General features: G+C 36.5%; 1 protein-coding gene across 2 annotated transcripts in view; it reads left to right on the top strand.

Annotated features, from left to right (window-relative positions):
- Positions 1 to 21,692, top strand: part of LOC136849151 (glutathione synthetase-like) — a 59,403-nt gene extending 37,711 nt beyond the window's left edge. The window contains exons 5-13 of one of the 2 annotated variants that reach the window (XM_067122229.1): positions 7,311 to 7,441; positions 16,017 to 16,059; positions 16,873 to 16,946; positions 17,128 to 17,292; positions 17,452 to 17,605; positions 18,250 to 18,354; positions 18,619 to 18,732; positions 19,894 to 20,051; positions 20,260 to 21,692. In XM_067122229.1, coding sequence (XP_066978330.1) covers positions 7,311 to 7,441; positions 16,017 to 16,059; positions 16,873 to 16,946; positions 17,128 to 17,292; positions 17,452 to 17,605; positions 18,250 to 18,354; positions 18,619 to 18,732; positions 19,894 to 20,051; positions 20,260 to 20,386 — 1,071 coding nt within the window. In that variant the 3' untranslated portion in view covers positions 20,387 to 21,692. The remainder of the gene's footprint in view (positions 1 to 7,310; positions 7,442 to 16,016; positions 16,060 to 16,872; positions 16,947 to 17,127; positions 17,293 to 17,451; positions 17,606 to 18,249; positions 18,355 to 18,618; positions 18,733 to 19,893; positions 20,052 to 20,259) is intronic. The other variant, XM_067122228.1, reaches the window with a different exon arrangement.
- Positions 21,693 to 22,453: the final 761 nt, after the last annotated feature.

Here is a 22,453-nt window from a genome sequence, read left to right as displayed (position 1 = left end):
CTAGAAATAGCTTCTGCAGCTTGCTTTGAAAAGCCCTTCGCTCTGACAAGTCTCCAGATAGTCTGAAGCCTGTCAGAGCTAGAGCAGATAGTCCTTGATGGAACTTCCAAAGATGAGGCTGTTTGAGAAGATGTGGACTTTGAGCCAGTAACCATGGGAAGTCCACAAGAAGCTTGAGAGGGTATGGGAACCATTCTTTGAGAGGCCAAAAGGGCGCTATCAGGGTCATCGATATGTTTCTGTGACTCCTTAATTTGTTGAGAACCCCCCCTCACCATGCTGAATGGTGGAAAGGAGTAGAGGTCCATGTTCAACCAGTCTATCATCATTGCTTCTGTCACCCATGCCTGGGGATCCGGGACTAGTGAACAAAATAGAGGAAGGTAGTAATTCTTCGATGTGGCAAACAGGTTCACTGTCGGCCTGCCCCACAACTTCCAGAGGCTGTCACAGACACTGGAGTGCAGGGTCCATTCTTTTGGAAGGACCTGACCCCTTCGACTTAATCTGTCTGCCAAGACGCTCATCTTTCCATGGATGAATCTGGTGATAAGTCTGACCTGATTCTGGTCTGCCCAAATTAGCAGCTCCTTCACTGTCTGACAAAGGGAGAATGAGTGAGTTCTGCCCTGATTCTTGATATAGGAGAGAGCCATGGTGTTGACGGAATGTACCACCACGGCTCTGTTTGCTACTGCTTTTGCAAAATGCTTCAGGCCGAGGTGAATGGCAGATAACTCCTTGGCATTTATATGCAGCTTCCTCTGATCCAGAGACCAGTTGCCGGAAGCTTCCCTAGTGTCCAGAAGAGCTCCCCACCCCTGATCTGAGGCATCTGCATAGAAGGAGAGGTCGGGGCTCGAAAGTAGCAGAGACTTTCCCTCTGAAACCCTCTCCCTGGATGTCCACCATCAGAGATCCTCCTTTATCTCATTGGTAACTGGGAACATCACTGTGTCTGGTTGCTGTCTTCTGTTCCAGCTTGTGTGTAGAAAGAGCTGAAGGTGCTTCATGTGAAATCTTCCTAGCTTCACAAACTGTTCTATGGATGAGAGGGTTCCCAGCAGACTCATCCATCGATTCGCTGAGCAAACTGGAAGCGAAAGAAGGACTCTATCCTCTTTGGGGAGGGAAAAGCCTGAAAACTCAGAGTTGATCCTCATCCCCAAATAGAGAATCTCTTGAGTTGGGGCTAGTTGGGATGTCTCTTGATTTATTAAAAGTACGAGTTCCTCTGTAAGAAGAAGGGTAGTCTGCAGATCGTGCACTGCTCCTGAGACTGTGACCGGAGGAGCCAGTCATCTAGGTATAGGCTTATGTTGATACCTAGGAGGTGAAGCCATCTCGCAAGTGGTGACAGGACTCGCGTGAATACTTGTGGGGCAGTGGAGAGACTGAAACAAGCAGCCTGAGACTAGAGGACTTTGCCCCTGAAGACAAATCTCAGGTATTTCCTGGACTCTGGATGTATTGGAATGTGGAAATATGCGTCCCACATGTTGAGTCTTATCATCCAATTGCCCTGTTGGATGGAGGATAACACTGACTAATTTGTCTCCATTTTGAACTTTGTCTTCTGTATGAAGAAGTTCAAAGCACTGACGTCAAGGACAGGTCTCCATCCCTCTGAGGACCACGAGGAAGCGGTTGTAAAATCTTGAAATCCGATCCTCCACTACCTCTATGGTCTTCTTCTTTAGGAGGGAAGACACTTCCTCCAAGAGAGCTACGAACTTCTCGGAGCCCCCCGAGTATGCCGTCAATGCAATCAGCTAATTCACAAGAGGGTACTCTAAGAACAGGATCAAGTAACCCTTTTGAGGAATCTGATTGTCCAAGGCTCCGCACCTCTTGCACTCCACCTCTGCCAGAAGAGGGAGAGTCTGGCTCCCATGGGCACACAAAGGATAGAGGAGTCACTTTTTCGAAGAGGTTTTGGTTAAAGTCCTCTTGATGGACTTAGCAGAGAAACGCACATTGGAGTGGGGTCTTGAGAAAACCTGTATGCCTCCATGAAAGGGATGCTGTTGCAGAGGGGAGACAGACTTGGCAGAAAAGGCAGAAAGTTCCTTGGGGCACTTTGAAGATTGTGCAAGAAGGTCTTGGGTTGATTTTTTCTGCAAATCAGAGGCAATCTCCTTCACTGCTGATTGAATGAACAACTACTGCTTATCCAAGGGAGAATATAAAAGCGCAGACTTCTGAACCGACGTCATTCCTCTCATGGTGAAGGAGCACCACAACTCCCTCTTCTTTGCACAGGATAAAATGCCCAGCCAATCCGCAGCCAAGTCAGGCGCTAAAACGTCGTGATCTCCTATTTTCCTGGCGATAGCTCCTATCGACCAGTCCAGAAAGCTGAAGACTTCCAGTACTTTAAACGAGTGCTTCACGAGGTGATCGAACTCTGAAGAAGTGAAGAAAACTTTAGCCAAAGAAAAAGCCGAGCGACGAGCCGAGTCTATCAAACCTGAGAAGTCACCTTGGGAAGGGGCAGCACCTCCCAAGGAAGGAGCTTCTCTGGTTGAATAAGAGAGATATCTCCTGGCCGTCAATCTAGCAGGAGGAAAAGCAAAAGCGGCCTTCCCTCTTAACGGACAACCAGTCTTCTACCTCTCTAAGCACCTTTCTTGCAGACGAAGAGAGAACCAGCACAAACTAGAATCTGCTGGGTTTCTCATAAGGAACGTGGGTGGGTGACACTGGAGCAGCTGGTTGGAAGTGTGAGGGGAAGGTTGCCAAAAAATATCTCATCAGGGAAGCATAATAGCCAGCCGCCTTCCTTTTCCTATCTTTATCTAACTTATCCAAATAAGGCTTGAGAACCTTCCATTTCATTTCATTCCATCCAACACATTCATCACAAGTGAGATCTATTGAACACTCTTGTCCTCTATATTTTGCACAGATCGTATGACTGTTGTAGGTTACTTTGGTCATTTGGATCTTGCAACCCTCCCTACAATACCTAATACTTGATGAACTGGAGTCAGACATCGTAAATAAACTGTAGACAAACCACTAGGATATGCTGAAAAGCTACCAAAATAATGGATGCTTCACCAAATCCTCGGGAAAAGCGAAGAAAAACCTCAAATTCAACCACCAAACCATTCAATGTTGACGGTAAAGCCAGCAGAAAAGTAGTGACGATCGCAGTTAACATTATACCTATTGTTCCCCGATAGAGGGCAGGGTAGTTACCTACACTATAAATAAACGAATCGCAACTGCAAACTTCAAATTTTTAACTGCCACGCAAGTGGAAAGTATAGCTACGTAACTATTTGGTAGGTTACATATATGAAATCTATGGTTGCATAGTAACTTACTTAGATTCCTTTGACCATAAAATTCTGTTTTTACAACAAATGATCTGGAGCCAAAATCATTATCATGATGTCCATAGACATGCCATTTCTGAATTCTATTGATGAAAGAAGTAGAGCCAGTAAGGAAAGTGGTTAAAAATGCATGAGCACCATTAGGCCATCAGTGGGTAGTAGCTGTTCACCTCATTGGATCACATCAAAAGGAATCTGACAAAGCAAGAATGATAGGGTGGGGAGTTGGGATTCATTGTATGTTTAATGGGTTGTATGTAAAAGTTTTTTGTTAAGTAAATTTAATTCATTCATTACACAGACATCAATCATATTGACCCTGAATCATCTTTTAGGTGAGAGGCTGAGCAGAGGAAAGCCTAAGCCCTTGCAAAGGTCTGGTGGATCTAGTGGAGAACAGTAGGGGACAGATTAGGCCAGGAATCAAGTGTTCAAGGAATTCTCATGGGGTGTTATAAGTAGTTGGATGGCTCAGAGAGTAGTAAATAGTTTGTACTAATGATACATCAAAGAAGGTACAGAAATTAACTAACCATTCAGATCAGGTGCAGATGCTCACAGCCTTGAATGACTAAATCTCTAGAATGAATGAAGTACTGTATAAGTAAATGAACTGATGAGGAAGACTGCCTCGTAACTTCCACCACTGGTAAAATCTGACCCATCATGACTAATGCACCTGAGAATAATCCCATCCCCTTGAGCATAACATCCACAAGGAAAAAAGTTGCAAAAATTGACTGACACCTCCATACACTCATATTCACAGTTGTTGAAATCTCAGTTCACCTCTAGAAAGCCATAAAAATTGAGAGGGCCTTGATCTCACGCATAGTTACTTATACTTAGCCAGCCTCGTCCTTTGCAATGGCTGAATATGCCTGAAACATAACCTGCGCAAGACAGTGTAATCTTATGTTTTCAGATACTGTCCCTATGTTGACAGAAAGTCTAGAGTCCTCATCCTAGTGCCTACTGTAGTTCTCTTAAGGTAATGATGAGTGATCCTTATTCATAACAATGAGGGTCATGCAGACATCAAGCCAATTAGGAAGAGCATCCTGAATGAGTGTTATGGCCCAATTATGCAAGTAACTCAGTACCCTAAAATTCCAGTACATGGGAGAGAGCCACTATGTAGCCTTTGATTGCAGACACTGCCACCATCTGATGGCAACACAGTTGAATGGAGAAATCTGCTATCAACTCACAGGTATGAAGGTTCCAAGTGGATCAGTGCTAGAGCAAAAGAGTTTTCCCAGCTTGAATTGGGTGAAATTGATACAGAACTGCAAGAATGTACATGGCAGCAGTAGCAACTTCTAAAAATCCTTGATCTGTGAGACCTCTTTCAATGATCTAGCATGAAGGCACATGGTACGTGGGTCTACAAGGAACCAGTGGTTTCATCTGGTAATTAGAAGTTAAAGTATGAATATGGCAGTAGAATTCATGGCAGCAGGAATTGTGGTGTATCACTTTCCTGCCCCCCTTCTCCCCCTACAGTTCAAGGGGAACCAACTCAGTGCTATAAAAGGTCTGTACATCACATTTACAGTATATCAGCACAAAGCTAATGCTCTTAAATGTGGATGGCTCCGCAGAAAAGTAGCACAACATTCACTGCTACATTCATATATTAATTTCTGAATTGTGGGTGAACATACTGTAAAGTAAAACTTCTACGTCATTTGCTGCTTCATATGTACAGTATACAAAGGAGGTTCATCATTGCATTGAAACTACTAGGCATGCCATGCTATTAACCCATATCTTCATTGCATCTTAGCTCTTCATAGAATTTAAAGACCTGTCTTTTTAATACCTCTTTCACTCCATGTACACAATCCTTTCTAAGCTTTCCTCACTTCCTCCAAGCACTTCTAATAACAAGCTCTTTTCACCTACCCATTTTAGTCCATTCTTTCCCAATAACTAAAACATTTCAAAATACTCTATCCTTGATCTATCTTTCCACCTATGCTAACCTTTTTACCACTTTTACATATCCACATTTCTCACATTGCCAATTCTTACTAAACTGCTTATATTACACAAATAATTCATTTAAATAGCTTCTACCTTTTTTCTTTCTGGAGATTGGAGATGAGTAGAGGTGGTAAAAAGCTTAGTGCACAGAAAAGATAGATCAGAGTAGTCTTATCTCAGTTAACAGATTTAATTTGTTTCAGAAGGCTGTCCCTAACCGAGAGAATTTTTCTCATAAGAAATAATGGAAACTGGATTAATCTGTTTCAGATCTCCAAAATGTAACAAAGCATTTCAATTTGAATTTAAGAAGCCTAGCATGCAGAAACTATAAAGAAAAACACAAAGTAAGTAGGTGAAATAAATGCCAATTTGTTCTCACTTTACCTGTAACTAAGAGTTGATGGTGTATATGGTAGGTGGTGAGAAAGGTGAAGAGGAATAGAAATGTTATTGTCTGGAAGGTGAGTCCCATTCCATAAAAATGCCAGGTAGCTGCACTTCTGTGGTTGTTTCTACTTTCTACTGCTTTCTTTTTGTGAGGTTGCTTCTACTTTCTACTACTTTCTTCTTGAGATTCACTGTTTCTTTTTCACAAAAACCTGTTCAATTATGTTTAATTTTTGCTTGTTTTAAAATGTTCTCAAATTTAGAAATAGCATCGTCATTCAGCAAGTGTGTAACAGTTCGTTACAGCTTTGTCTGAGTGATATTTTTCAATAAAACTTTGCACTTCAGTCCAATTTGCACACACTTCCTTTATTAATGAACATGGAACATTCTCCCTTTTCTCGACTTCCTCTGAAAAGAATTCCTCAGCTGTATGTCTGTTGCATCTCCCTCTGAAGGTCTTGCAGTTCTTATATGGTGAGCCCTGCTTTGTACTCCTCCACTTCATCATCACTGGCCTCTAAGCCCGCAGACCTACCCAAAAACATAATATCCTCCAAAACCAGCTCAGCCTTGCAGGTATCTGTAGCCTTCTTATGGGCCTTGATGATTTATGTACAGTACAGTTACTTTCCAGCAGAATAACAATAAACACACACAGAAACAGACATGGTTTAGCAGAGATGTGCAATGAGCAAGACCCAGGCAAGTTTTAGCCAGTTGTCTTTGCACATCCTTTAACTAAAGTCCATTAATGGAGCAATTTTTATTGGAAAAAACACCCCTTAATCATATTGTCCGTTAACTGACATGTTTGTTAACTGAGGTAAGACTGTACTTCAAGAGGTTTTGTGATGTGGAAAGATTGGACAACAATAGGTTGGTGGGAAAAGTTTATAATTTAGCAGTGAAAGGAATGGTTAGATGGGGTGAAAGAAGTGTTGAAAAGGAAGGGCTTTAACATCCAGGAAGAGCAAGAATATGTGCAAGATATAGAAATTTCATATGTAAAATTATATTTTGTCATTTTGTACATACAGTAGTGGCAAGAGTGATGATGGCCATTACTGGGCTAGTGTACTACAATGTAATTCCTCTGTAGTGTTCCCTGACATATTTAGGGTTCACCTTTCTTTGTTCAATTAAAACCATGTTGTCAGTTTATGTTCTCTTTATATTTTAGTTTACCTAATAACAGCTTACTACTCTCACATACACCTTTTAGTATGCTGTAATACCAAAATAGTCTTGTAGATGCTAGAGCTTTACCTTAGCTGTCTCAAAATTGGATCGCCAAAGAGGTATTGTACAGTATTGCAGTTCACTGTTTAAGTCATACAGATTCTTTTTCTTTTTCAAGAAGAAAGAGAAAATCATGTCAAGATCTGATCTCCTCATGAATCACGATAATGTTCTCAAATGTAGGCAAAATGTATATGCTATATGATTGCTGTCAGTGTCCTATCTCAAGTATGCATACATGGAAACTAGTGAATTATAACCAAGTTATATAATTCATATTATTTCTTTCTCTCTCTCTTTCTCTCTATTATTGATGAGCTGGGTCCTTTTTTTTCTTATTTTCAGTCAGTTACGCTAGGAATGTTCCGCTGTGACTACTTCTTCAGTGTGCCTTGCCAATGCGCTCAACAGGTTGAGATAAATACTATTGCTGCAAGCTTTGGTGCCCTTGCAACACACATTGGTTTGTTACATAGGTAGGAGGAAGGTTGTATATGTGATAAAATTCTCAAGAGAAGAAAGTAGTTGCATTTGTGTACGATTATCATATTTGAGAATAGAGAAGAGGGATGTAAAATAAATTTTTAGTGAAGTGACCACTAAGTAATTGTTTTTATGTTAATGTCTAAAGTTATTTGCCAGTATAAATTCTTTTGTGTTACCTTTTGTATAGATATTAATACAGTACTGTATACAGTATTTTGATACAGTATGAGGGGTTTATCATATATTTCAGATTTTACATAAACAAGATATTAATTACAGTAGAGTATGTTGAATAACATTAAAAGCTAAAAAAAAAAAAATCAGAATCAGCCATATAGTATTGTGTTATGATATCCTAGTACTGTAATATATAAAAGCATGGTCATTTTTTTTATTGTTGGTATATGCACAGATATTTACTCTTTTCATGAGAGTAATTCTTATGTGAATTTGCACCCAAATGAAGAAATTATAGATGGTTCTGTTCTAATTAATTATGACAGTAAAAGTATTGAATTTTGTATTGAATAATAATTTATTTCTACTGCATGACTTTTCAGATGATTATTTATATTTTTTATAATTTTTTATTAGAGCTGAAAACAGATGCTTGCAATAAACTCTTCATATGAGATTTGAACCATTGACCTCTGAAGTAGCAGGCCAACTCTTCAAGAATCTTGTGTTGTCATCCTCTTGGGTTTTTTTTTTATTTCTGATGTGTTAATGCAATTTCTGTCAAACATTTTCAAAAATTATCCTAAAATATCCCATGAAATCATTGGAGTTAGGTCGAATTCCATATGTCATATATGTGGCACCTGAATACAGTAACCCCCCGTGTTTGCGTTCTCATTGTTCGCGGACTCACGCATTTGCGGGTTTCTCTGTGGAACATATCTAGCCATTTTTCGCAGAAAATTCGCCCATTCACAGTATTTTTCACTGAGAAATATTTACTAATTACTGTATTTTCGTATAATTTTCATGAATAAATGCACTTTTTGTGATAAAACTATTAAAATACTCAGGTATAAGCATTTTTACACTGTTTTTCTTGGTTTAAGCTATCAAAATGGGCAGTTTAAGTGTTTTTAGAGGGGTTTTAAGCATTCACAGATTTGACCTATTCGCGGGGGGCTGTGGGACGCATCCCGCAAATATGGGGGGTTCACTGTATTAAAAGTTTCATATTCTTTAGACTCTTAGTACTTATGGCTATCATACCTTAGCACAAAAATTCTCAGCTAATTGATGTTAAGGCTAATCCATCATGCGTTTCTCCCATATTTGTCAAATTAGTGAAATACTACTGTAAATCAATTTGGCACTCTTTGAAGTGAAGATCACACAGTGTAACAGAAGGTTTACTCTCTCTGTTAATATCAGATTCATCATTCCATAATGCCTGCCATTTATTAAGATAATGATGTTTATAGGTGAGAAAAAACGTGACTGAAATCTTGATTTGAAGTGATCATAGTAGCGCCAGCTTTGGCTTTGGTATCAGCATCTTCATTTACTGTAATACCTTTGTGAACAAGGATCCAACATACTGTATTTGAACATTTATCCTGGCTTCATATAATTTGTGGAGTGAAAACTTAATATGTTGGCTGAAAGATTTTTAACATTAATTATGGAGGGCTCCCAAGTCACTTGCAGAATCACAGAAAATTAAAAACTTCTATGGTGGCAAGTTTCTAATAATCTCGACTGCAGACCCTATTACAGACAGTTTTGCTTTGGAAACAGAAGTGACATTACGTACAGAGAACCTGATTCGTTCCATTAGATGAAATTGCAGAAAACCCTACACCAGATGGTGGTTTGAAGCCTTTTGTATACATTGTATAGTGCAAACCTTTATTTCCTATAAGTTGTAAAGGTTTGCATTATGCAATGTATACAAATGGCTTCAAATTGCCATCTGGTGTGAGTTTTCTTCAAATTGCCATCTGGTGTGAGTTTTCTGCATAAGGTGATGATTTGAAGCCATTTCTGTACATTGCATGGTGCGAACCTTTCCAACTTACAGGATATAAAGGTTAGCACTAAGCTATGCATACAAATGGCTTAAAAAAAATACCATCTGGTGTAGGGTGGCGATTTGAGCTATCTGTATACATTGCGTAGTGCTAACTTTTACATCCTATAAGTTGTATTATTTGTTGTTTGTTATGTTCAGGGATATATTCATGATTTTTATATACAGTATTCTGTATACTTTACAGTATACTTTAGGTGTGCATCGAGTTGCAATTTTTGCATAATCCGAGGAAGTGGGAGTTCAATTACAGTATTGGAGATGTTATGATTTAATTTACTGATTCCAGAAAGCCATTTACCAGTAATAAGGGACTGTGGTAAAATATTCTTGGTAATTATGTCTCAGATCAAAAGTTTTGTTCAGGAGATTGCTTACTTGTATCTGTATTGCATTTCACATTGTTACTAAGGTTAAAGAAAGTGAGGTGATCCACCACTTTCATCTTGTACAGATTTCTTTTGGGGGAGGAGTAAGACTCCAGTACAGAATTTTTACCTAGACTGAAGCTTTTTATTACTGTGTCTGAGGCTGTTTTGAAGTAAGAGTAGTTGCTTTGTATAGTAAACATGTCATAGAACAGGGAAAATGCATGCAAAAGGTCTATATCTTTCTGCAGTTGTGGTCTTCATGAAAGTTGCAGCTGCAGTCTGTTAGAAGTATCTCAGATAAATTTGCAACATGTATGCTGAATGAATAATCAGATGGAAAACTGGTGCCTACCCATGACCTGATGCTTATCTAGAGAGAAGAGGATGGTTGATGAAAGACAGTTAACAAAAAAAGGACAGCAGACAACATTTGTCCATATTTTTTAAATTTTATTCTTGTTAATTGGACTTCTTCAGTTGAACTCTTAGTATGAGCTTTAATTGACAACATAGCAGTTTTAAATAGCACTAATCTTCATTGTTTTCTTGCCTTATGTATAGCAAGTGGTTGCCATGCTTGAGAATGACTGTCATTAGCTTCCTGATTGTGATTTCCATATGAAAAGCATGTGCAAGTGATTGGGATTGTGACCTGTCCATGCAGTGTGGAAAGCAAACCAGCTATACAGTACATTATATACTGAGACCCAGTGTTATTTTCATAATTTAGAAACTAAAGACTCTGGAGAACCTACTCTTTTGAGTTTTGGTGTGCTTGTCCTTTATTTCTTGAATCTCAGATTTTGCAGTACTGTTGGTATGTTGTCTGTGGTCCACAGTTTGGACCAGGAAGTAAAGGTTAAGACTGAAAGTTTTACTTTTAAAACTTAAAGTTGGTCTGTTGGTTGGTTTGTGATTCTTCTGGGTCAAATGGATACTGTCCCACAGTTCTGGATAACTTTTTATGGAAGTCTAGATGCATATCTTTGCTGTTTAGAGGTTCTTATAATTTTCAAGCTGGCTAGCAGAACATACTGACCCAACTGGTGAGACAGCCATGAAGTGTGTTTCAGTGGACAACAAAATCTTGACTTTTGAATCTATGCACATCAGGCTGCATGTCAAGACTCCAGTTGTCAGTGTTAGATAAGCATTGTAGGACTAAGCCAAAGATGACATGAAAGACATAGGCCACATTTGAGTGGCCTGTAATTAACGCTGCTTCTGACTTGAAAAAACACTAAACATCTTATTTCAGCACTTTCTGCAGCAATGATTAGAACTTTTAACTAACTGTAGGTCAATTTTGCTGTGTTTTTTATCACTCATTGTAGAGAACATTTTTAAAAGTAATTTTTCATATGTTAATTGCTACTGGCATTTCCAAGTTGAGGATTTAGAATGGAAAAAGTAGATATTTACTATTACAGATCTGCTAAATCACTAGCTTGCTGATTTTGATATTTTGTTTTGGCAAGGTGACAGATGTACAAGAAATATTTCAGTAATTTTGCACTTTACAATGTGTTTACTATTTCAGTTATGGCTTTGTTTTGTTTGTTAACAAACTGGTAGCCATATGTGTCCCCTTTAATAAGCATTCTTTTTATTTTTTAAATTTTTTGTATCATGAACTTTTTGAGAGACACATCCTAATGTCCGGGGATTTGTCACATACCCATTTACTTCAATTACCTACTGTCTTTAACATCTGGTTCTAAATAGGAACTTGACAACCCTATTTTCTCTAATGTAATGCCCTTTCTAAAGTATCTAAACCACTGTACACTACACAGATGATCTACTGTTGCAGAACCATAGTAGATGTATTTATTACAAATAAATGATCCTGTCTGTACTCTGTCAAATAGCATCTTCAACAAAAATTTGTTTAGGAAACAGTATGTACAAGCACAGTACAGTATATTGTTTGAAAACTGTTGCCTTGTTTTGGGTCACTGTTTTGCTTCTGAAAACTTTCAAGTACTGCACAAGTACTATAATGTAAATTTGCATTAATTACAACATTCCTCATAACTCATTCTCCATCTATCTTTTTATTGCTTTTACTGTAAACTGTATTATAAATATGACTGCAGTTCACTCACAGCTACCATATGCAAGATATAAGTCTTTAATATTTACCAAACCTTACGATATTTGTGTACTGTACTTTCTTAAATGCAAACCATTGCTGCACAGATGCCTTCCTTCACTGGTCTAGGTAAGGTATATCAATTATTTTACTACAGGTTTGAAAGTGAAGTCTTTGTTTTAAGGAAATGAGGCATTTTTTCTTGAAAAGCCCCATTCTATATTATGGTGACATCTTAACTTTTATATTGGTTTTAACAGAGAGGACAATATTTTTTTATGAAGCTGACTATTTATTTATTTATTTATTTGATTATCTTTTATCTTCTTAATTTTAGTAAATGTTTGAAATTCATTTGCCTATTAGGTTTATTTTTAGTATAACACATTTATCAACTTGTATTTTTTAAATTTTTGTTTGTTTGCAATTAATCAGTTGACTTTCATTCTTGAAAATAGTATCTTGTTACTTGGTCACATTTTATTTTTTATTATTTGTGGGTTTTCTTTATTTTTGTCTATTTGTTACTCTTGATTTTTTTGTGATTTCATTAATGTATTTACCCATTACTGTTTGTCTTTTTCATTGTTATTAACCATACAAATTTCTTGTGGTTTTAAATGCAAAATCATATTTCAGTTATCTTCCCCCATAGTGACTTCACTCACATGAGTCAGACAGCTTTTTTTTCACACTGTGGGTGTAGCCTGGACAAAAGACCCTTGGCTACATTACAAGAAAGGTGGTGGATGCACAGAAAGGAAGGCTAGAAATGAGAATGTCATTGGTTTAGAGTATGTATAAAAGGTTTTATATTGCCTTTGAGTTGGAGAAATATTTAGTGCTTCTTTCTAGATGTGGCTGACTATCAGTTATTCCCATTCAGTTTTCTTTCTGGGTAAAGTAAGTGATTTCGAAGCACATTCCAGTGCTTTAAGGTCCTCTGTGATAGTGACATCTGGCTTCTTGCCCTTACTTTTATCAGTGTAATTTCTTCGTGGTTGGCCTTCAGATTTAGGGGACTTCAGTGTGACAGAGAATGATCTCACATCCTCCTCTCTCCATGTGTTGGGCTACACTTGCAAGTGCCCAACTTATTTCGTATTACGTGGACTGTGGTTACAGTCAGAGAAATGGAATGACGTCTTCAAGATTTCTCCATGGTTGTGCAATGAGTTTGACGTCTTTAGAAATAGTAAAGCTCTTCTGGCAGGATTTAGACAAACTCCATAATGGGATTCTGTGTGACTATAATTTTTGAGATCTGGTACAACAAGGTAACAATGGGTCTACACAGGGTGAATTCCCATTTTGATCTATCTGAAAGCATTCATGCTACAGCATAGCAAAACTATCACTTACACACACACACGAACACACAATGACCTCGTTCCCAAGGATTCCTCACTGCGTACGTGACAGCTCTCAGCTCGGAACAAAAGAAGACGTTGACTTATGCTGACATACTGTTTTCCAAACAACACATTGCTGACATGTTCTGCTGACATGTGCGATTTGATGGCCTAGATCTGTGACGCGCAAATAACACCTCTGTCGTGGTCACACAGATATATATACTTTTTTCCAAGTCCATTTAATATATAATATGAATGGAACTATGATTCCATTTTATTGTATGTCATAACATGACACATGTTGCTAGGACTCTCCCTTATTCCTATGCCTCTTCCTTCTTTTTTTCTACCAGTTCTACCAGCAACAAGAGAGAGTCCAATCTTTCATTCCTGTCCACATTAGAGATTTCTTGGGAATAATCTAGGTGTGGGTAATCAGTCGAGTACTGTACTGATCTTTCTAGGTAGGGTTAGGATTGACATGAACGACCAAGTTCCTCTTCTGATTCTACCTGTGACATAAGACCAATGGAAGAACTTCAAATCCCATTCCCTCACCAGTGGGTTCGCATGACTTGTTATCTTTACACTCCAACCAACTACCAGAAGGGGAGTCAATAGTTCTAGTAGAAGAAATCTTTTAAAACCTTGTGACGATGCTGCATTCATATACATACAGTAAATTATAGTCTCCTCAGTGACTCTTTTAAGCCTGCCAGGAGGCTTATCATTAGGATTGTGCCCTCATTGCTATTTAGTTGGATAACATTCAGCACCACTAGGAAGTTGTGAGGTCTACAGTTTGTCAGCAGATGTAACCCAGGCCTGTTATAGAATTATTTTCTTCCCTTCCAGCTTTATAGCTAAATCACACTTCCAAATTGCAAGAAAAATGCTACAATAACTTTTGCTATCTTAAAACCTGTTAACTCCACACTAGATTTACATGTTGATGTCCATTCCTATCCACTGAGCGCACTTAGAGACACCCTAATGAATAATCTCTACAGGTCCGGATGTTTCTGTCCATTTTTAGTACAAATCTTGTTTGTTGCCAGGTCTAAAGATTGCCATCTCCCTTTCCGTTATAGTCTGTTAAAATATTCTGTGATTTAGACTCAGAGGAGGACTGTAGTCACTCAGGTTAATGTTCCTTGTAAGAGCTTAATTTGTCTTTGCAAGTGTAATTTGTTTGCAAAGCAAGTGGTTAGAGCTGGTACCTGAAAGAATCTGTATTTTCTCTGCCTTCTACTTGGGAGATCAACAGGCATATTGCTTTCTTGTTGTTACGTCCTGTGGTGGCTAACAAGTAATTTATTCATTGGTTATATATTTTCCTTTCATCTCCGTCCATCAGCATTTCAGTGCCAGCCTGAGTACTGATACTAGCCTTGGAATTATCATTTAAGGGACATTACTAAGTCATTCTACCTGACAACTTAAGAGCACTTGTATCTTCAACTATGTTGTTTGTCTCCTGTGTCACATTCTATTGCACTTCATCTGCACCTCTTTTTATCTTCACTTTCTTCCCACCTTTAATTTTCACTTTCTTCCCACCTTTAATTTTACTCATTCAAAAAAAAAATTTTTGGTCTAGCCTTGTTTTTAAGAATCTGACTAAGTGGTCTGAGTAAAATACTAATAATAATGACAATAGAATATGTAAAGGTCTATTGCCTTAGTTTCACCCTTTGTGAACTAACAAGAAATGATCACACAGACACTACTTATTTCAAGTCACTAACTGAAATGAAACTAGTAAATCTCAGGATCAAAAGAAACTATAAGTAGACTTATATCACTTTCAAGTCTGATAGTGTTTGCAAAGTAGGAAAATCCTCTATCCCTCTATGCAAGCAAATCATAGCAAACTATGAGTTACTTTGTAAATGGAAGAGTTACAATGCTAATGAATCAGTGTGACGCCAACTGGTGATGAATGAAAGAGCTAAAATTGCGGGGCCCTCGCTCAATAATTTCACCAGTAAGTGTGGCTGTTAAAAGTTTGACTAATATAATCCTTCAAGACTAGTAAGGAAGGCATTTGCAAGCATTGGTTTGATTGTAATGTACATAAATAAATTTTCATAAAATTGGTTTTCAATGTTAAAGTTTAGGTTATTATATTTGTTTGTGTTTGTTAGGTTTTTATATTTGTTTGTGTTTGTTATAAGTGAAGTTTTCAAAAAATGTACAGTAATTTTAAATGTCACTCATAATTATGTTCCTTATAACTGTTTCTCTTGTAACCGTAGAATTTGCCTATTTTAGTTTTCTTAATAGTTTACACAAGATGTAGCTTTTTCTAGGAATTGTAGTTCTAATCTGACCTTGCACACATTTTTAGAAAACCTCATCTCTGTTGTAACAGATATGGTATCCAATACATTTGAAGGATTAGCATTAATATAATATACATCAGTGATATGCTTACGAGTTTGTTTTTATAACTGTATTGTCTTGATAAGCTTAGGAGTTTGTTTTTATAACTGTATTGTCTTGATAAACTATAACTTTAGATTTTAATATTTGTTCATTTTCATACTTTTTTGACCGTTGTATGACAGTCAAGGATTTTGGTTCATTGATTTGGTAAAACTACCTTAAGCTAAATTAATATCAATGTTGCTTGGAATCTAGTATGCATGATAAAATGTTCAATGGTATGAATTCACATTCTGTTCTTTGTTTTAGGTATGTTCTTGGTGAACTCCGGAGACCTGAGCTGCTACATCACGTAAGTGAAGTTCTCACATTTTCATATATACTTTAATTGCTTGTGCATATGCTTTAGGAAGGTTATATTACTTTAAGAAGAGCTAAATACATTGATTAAAAATCCATGGATATAGGAATATTAATATAAGAAAGAAAAACTATTGGAATGTCACAATAAAGAATAAAAGGAGACAAGTGTTACTGAATACAATAGGTAGAAAATACAGCTTATAAACAGATACTGTACTTTTAGGTTTAGAAAGGTTGTTATAACGGAATGTCTGAGCCTGAAATAAAGAAACAAGATAGCTGTGGAATAGAACCTTTTTTTTTCCTGAAAAGGAAATAGTAAACTTGGGTTTCTGTGAGAAGGATGGCCATTAATTTTATTTGATTTTGGAAATATCACCTTAAGGAGTCGAGACATTGTGGACCAGTATCATGGGGTTTTGGAACATTTGCAATGTTGACTTGGAAGTAAAAAATACAGCTCTTTCAGGTTTCAGGTGAGATTGTAATCGCTAAGGTAAAGGAAAAGGTAGGGTAAGAGGAAATTATGCAATAGATAAAAAAGTTATTTACGCTAATAAAGTTGAAGGGGTGACTGGTTGGAGTCTAAGAGAAAGGTGAAGGATTTTTTATAGAAAAATAAAGCAATGAACTAGGAGAGAAAGTATTGATGGGATCTTTTACATGAAGTTTAGCTTAGTACAGTATCCATTGAGTAAGCCATATGCCAGAAAAGGCGTGGAAGTCATTCGGCAATTTTGAAATCCTCATAAGAGCACAGGTTGAGAAATGGAAAGATATACAAATTTTGAACTATTCACAGCTTCCGGAGAATGGTGCTTTAGCTGGACTGTGTGGGGGAATGGTATCAGCTTGGAAACACTACAAAAATCCCAAGTATGTGAACTGTGTTTGTTACTGAAAATTATCTGTATTACTGTAATGTGTTTTTGATGTTTAAATTGTTGCCATTACTGCATATTTGTTTTGTTTTAGAACTAAACTGCTGGATAAGGAAGCCATTCATAAATATCCTTTATTCTAATGTTATCTAGTGCTTGAAACCTTACATTTTCAGAGCTGTCATCCTATTTGTGATCGAAGACGTTACCTACAATATTTGTGATCAGAGATTCCACGAGTACGAGATTCGCCGTCAAAGACCTGACATCCATGTCATACGTCGTAACCTTACTGAAATTAGCCAACGGGGAACGTTAACGAATGACAAAAGGCTAATTATGTAATTTTTTTTTTACTGCAATGCATTTTATGAAGTCAGTTTTTACAATTACAACTTATTTACCCAGATATAAGTGTGGAAAAGTTCTGACTCACTGCAAATTTGAAAAATGCAATGTTTAATATTTAAATATGTGATCAACACCCCTCTATTTTACAGAGATGGTGATGAAGTAGCTGTAGTGTATTTCCGTGCTGGGTATGAGCCAGGACAATATCACACTGAGGCAGAATGGGAAGCTCGTCTTACTATTGAGAGATCAAAAGCCATCAAATGCCCAAGCATTCAGTATCACCTTGCGGGCACAAAGAAGGTAATTTATTTTGAATGAGTAGCTCAGGTTATTTCACCCTGTTTTTATACTTTTTTAAAAAATATTTCATTGAAAGTGCATTTATTTACATAATCTTTATCAAAGGAGATTCAGTCATAAATTCATTAGCTGGAACATCCTAAGTGTTGCATTTTTTGCAACAGAAAAATTGAGTGATTATGAAGGTTACAAACCATTTAACCAGTCATAACAATTTTTTTTTGTTTAATATACCATGATCTATGAGAGTATGAGCTAGGTAGTTGAAAATATTTCAGATTAGGCACCCGTTTATGATAAGTGTCTCATTTTTGGAAATTACTATAGTGTACGTCAGGTTGCTCTTCAAATATTACCCTGGGTACTGAGGTTTATTCAATTTTTTCATAAGACAAGGTTGTTTAGATGATATTTTAGAAGGAAAAGAGAAGAGAGAAGCGAAACTTACACCTGAAGGCAGTTCTGTAAGACTCGACACAACAGACACATACCGGAAGAGAATTCTATATTGAACTGTAGTTCATTAAAATTTGTTGTGGCTGAAACCATTAGATCCTTACTTTTATTTTGTGTTGTGGTTGTAATGTTAATATGCCGTCTCGTACATGTTATTTGATTCATGAAGTAAATTCTTCATTTACCAGGTTCAGCAAGAATTGGCACGTCCAGGTATGCTCAAGAGGTTTTTGTCTGATTCAGAAGCCGATCATGTTAGGCAGCTCTTCACAGGATTATATACTCTAGATCGGGTATGTTTTAAAATTCTAAGAAAGTTGATTTCATTGACATCAATGAATGTTGGACTGTTTGTTTTTCTTTGTGATTAAATAGCATTAACAGTTTGATTTTATTGAGGTTTTATGATGAATTTGACCTCGCAAATAATCAAAATGGTAGGTGAATTTTTATTTTATCATGTTGCTAAATCAGTCACAGGGGCTCTTAATGCAATAGTTTTCAGCTAAAGGGGCTCTTACTGCAATAGTTTTCAGCTAGTATCATGATTATTACAGGATGAAGAGGGAGATAAAGCTGTCAAGATGGCACTAGAAAGCCCAGAACGGTTTGTCTTGAAACCCCAGCGTGAAGGTGGAGGCAATAATGTTTATGGCAAGGAAATCAAAGACGTAAGCCATAACTATTGCTTTTCATTTTTATGAGTGATTTTTGTATGTATAGAGCATTTAATTTTATATGACTAACATTTTTCTTCATCAAGCATATATTCTCCTCAGTTGTTACCTTCTATTTTCACAAAAATCTCTTCAAACTGAAGACAGATTCATAAAATTATGGGAAAAGTATGGATACACGTATTCTTTTCAACTTTCAAACTTTTAGTTTCCCTAAATAGTAAGTAATGTTGCTGAAGTATACTTTATTGAAATTTGATCAATCTATAAATAATCTTTTACTGTACTTCCATTTATATTAATTTTTCTTCACTTACTTTCCACCCTCTCATAACAAATTGTTTCATACAGCAACTGTGGGGTTGATAGTTGAAAATATGTTAAAAGCCAGTAATGCAATCCTCTTGCTAGATATGCTATTACACTTATTCATCCATTCAGATGATATATATCTGGAGAGCAGAGGAAAACTAAAGATAATTTGAAGACAGCGCTGCTCAGGTTGCAGTTAACCCCTTAATTTTTTTTTTGGTCATCAACAGATTGAGTAGCTTTGCTCCCTTGATGATTTTGGATTCCCAAGATCTATGTTTGAGTCTTGATGAATTTGGTTTACCACATCATATTTTAATTTAGTTTTATAGAATGTATCAAACCTGTATCTGAAAAGTTCTTTTAAAAATTTACCTTAAAAGCAGATTGAGTTAGTCTCATGGACTTTATGATTATCTTCCATTATTCAAAATAAAACATGCTTCATGGTTACTTGAATTTTGGAAACAATATACAACACCTCATCTGAGGGTAAACCATGAAGAATGTGCATCAATATTTATGTTACAATATTGGTACATGTAATCGGATCTCTTTTCCTGAACTGATTGTATGTCATGATCCTTTAAGGAGGGTTAATTGTTTGTAATTTATCATCATTATATTTAAGTGTAGTAATGCTACAGGTTTAGTCAATATAGGTGAACTCCCAAAATAGTAGTCAGGATTTGAAGATGAAGTGATCAAGGGAATACAGCTTACATACAGTATATGGTAAATCTTGCCAGTCTCAGATTTGGGAACTAGATTAAACTGAGAAACTTAGTTGTGGCTTTATGCAGCCACCAAATTTAGAAGTTAAAAATCTCTTTCTCTTTTAAGGTCTTGGAAAAAATCAAGGACTCAGTTGAAAGGGAGGCATTTATTCTTATGGATAGAATTCGGCCACCTATTCAGCAAAATTATCTGATTAGACCCCAAACACCTATATCATTAGCTGAAGTGGTATCAGAACTTGGAATTTTTGGAGCTGTGATTGGGTAAGTTTTTTTTTTTTTTTTTTTTTTTTTTTGAGAATATTAATTTCAGCTGCCAGTTGATAGATCTCCCATGCCAAGGGTTTAGCCCAAAAAATATGCCAGAATTGCTTTGGTACAATGTTACTTTGGTATTTCAATGTTACATGTGTTGAAAAAATGGACAAAAAATTCAGGCAATAGACATTTGAACCTGCTTGCACAATTTCAGAGATGACAAAAACATCCTTTTGAATGAGTATGCTGGACACATGCTTCGGACAAAGCTTTCATCTGTCAATGAAGGTGGTGTTGCTGCTGGACTTGGTGCCCTGGACTCTGTCTTTTTATTTGACTGATTGTGGTCCTGATTATCTTAATTTTTTGGCTGTTATTCTATATTTTTCTTACAACCCGTACATTTTAACAATTTGTAAAGTTGAGGAAATGCCCATGAGTCTCAGTAGTAAGTGATTCTTTTTATAAAAATAAGATTTTTTTATTGAAACTTAGATGATTTTTAGCTTTTTCTACATCACAAATAATTTTGTAAATTTTTCTACAATATGGACTTGTGGTTTTGAAAGGATGTCCAGAATGTGAGGTAATCCAGCATTTATTTTTACGGGATGCTGCAATATTTGATGGTAAAGTTTACTAGGATTCCCCGCTACACTATCAATAATGATACATCACTCATGTAATCTCTGTAGGGGGCTACCACCTACTCTGGACCTTAAGTGACACTGTAATGTAAATGTACTAAAGGTCCCTTGCAGTGTGTCTTCAGCCCTAGCTGCATTGTCCTCTGATCTATACTTCTCATCCATTTTCATTGGTCACTTCCCACTTAGCAGACCAACTTGTATACCTTTATCATGTTCCATTTTTCAACTTCCATTTTTAAACTATATATCATTTCAGTACATATCTCTCAGGCAAGTCTTCTGAGTTTAAAAGTAACTCATTGGTCTTGTTAAACTATTTATGATAGTGATAATAGTCAGTAATGCATGTAAAGCCACCAAGTCATCTATGTCATCACTCTCTTTAAATTGAAGCATGAATTTTATGCATCAAATATTGGTTGCCTGTAAACGTTTGTAACATACCATTGAACGTGTTTGATCTGTAGTTCATCACAGACATAATACTGCATTTCATAACTTTGTAGTATTTTTGCCTGCCTCTGCAAGAAACAGTATATTTGGGCATCCTTTCATTTTTTCATATATATTTTTGGTATGTTTGTATGTGAGAAAAATATATATTAGAATAGATAGCTCAGAGATGTTACATTGGTTGTAATTAGTTCAAAGTAACTTTTAATTATATTCAGCACTAAGTTTGAACTCTAAGTTTTGTTAGAAAATATGTTACTTTATATTTAGTTACTTTTAATTATGTATTTTTGTACTCTCAACATGGGCTTTTCATGATGTTTATTTTCTTTTCTGGATATGAAAAATGGGTTTATACGTGAATTTATATACAGTATATGGGATTTTTATAGCTTTTCTGTAAATGGCATGTAGCTATTCCAAAGTAAATTTTTTATTTTATTTATCATACAATACAATTTTCATGTTTGTATATGGATTGTTATACTATTGGAAACTATATAAATATGTAAATCACTGGTAAATAAAATCTTGGGAAGAATTATCAGTTGTTTTTATTATTCCTATTTAATTTTATCTCTTCATTGGCAGCATCATAGGATTTTTACAATAGATTTTTCCCATTACACAGACAATTTAGGAGTTCTCTCCACTTACAGTGACCATATGTCACATGTCTTCACCCTTATTAGAAGGCCTTCCTACTTGTCCACATTCTGCCACTTCCATGTCTATGACTTATCTGAGTAACTGCTCTCCACCCCTCACTCTTTGGGATCACAGTCTATTTTTCCAGTTTTTGGATATCAATTATGCACTTCCTCAATTGTAACATGATCTTCCCATTATACTCCAACTGTAAATCTCAGCATTTTTGCAGCTAAGGCTGTTCAAAACAACCTCTATTTAATTTTATTTGGAAGGGCTCCTGCCTACTGCATAGTGTAATATACAGGTGTTACACATGCAATGTTCACAAGTTATTATTATTATTAGTCAGAAGATGAAACCTATTCATATGGAACAAGCCCACAGGGGCCATTGACTTGAAATTCAAGCTTCCAAGGATATAGTGTTCATTAGGAAAAGTAAGATGAGGTAAAGGGAAATACACAAAGAAGAGATCCCACTTATTAAAAAAGAAAACATAAATTAATAAATAGATAAAAATTAATTAAAATGCATGGAGAATAGTATTAGGGTAGTAATGCATTGCACCTTTGCCTGAACTAATGAAGTTCCAATTGCACAACATCCTCTGGCTGTTCTACAGTCCAATGGTGTGAGGAATAAAGGATCTATGGA

Source organism: Macrobrachium rosenbergii, chromosome 20 (genome assembly GCF_040412425.1).
Source record: "Macrobrachium rosenbergii isolate ZJJX-2024 chromosome 20, ASM4041242v1, whole genome shotgun sequence".
In the NCBI taxonomy this organism is placed as follows: Eukaryota; Metazoa; Arthropoda; class Malacostraca; order Decapoda; family Palaemonidae; genus Macrobrachium; species Macrobrachium rosenbergii.
This window is presented reverse-complemented; position numbering and strand designations above follow the sequence as displayed.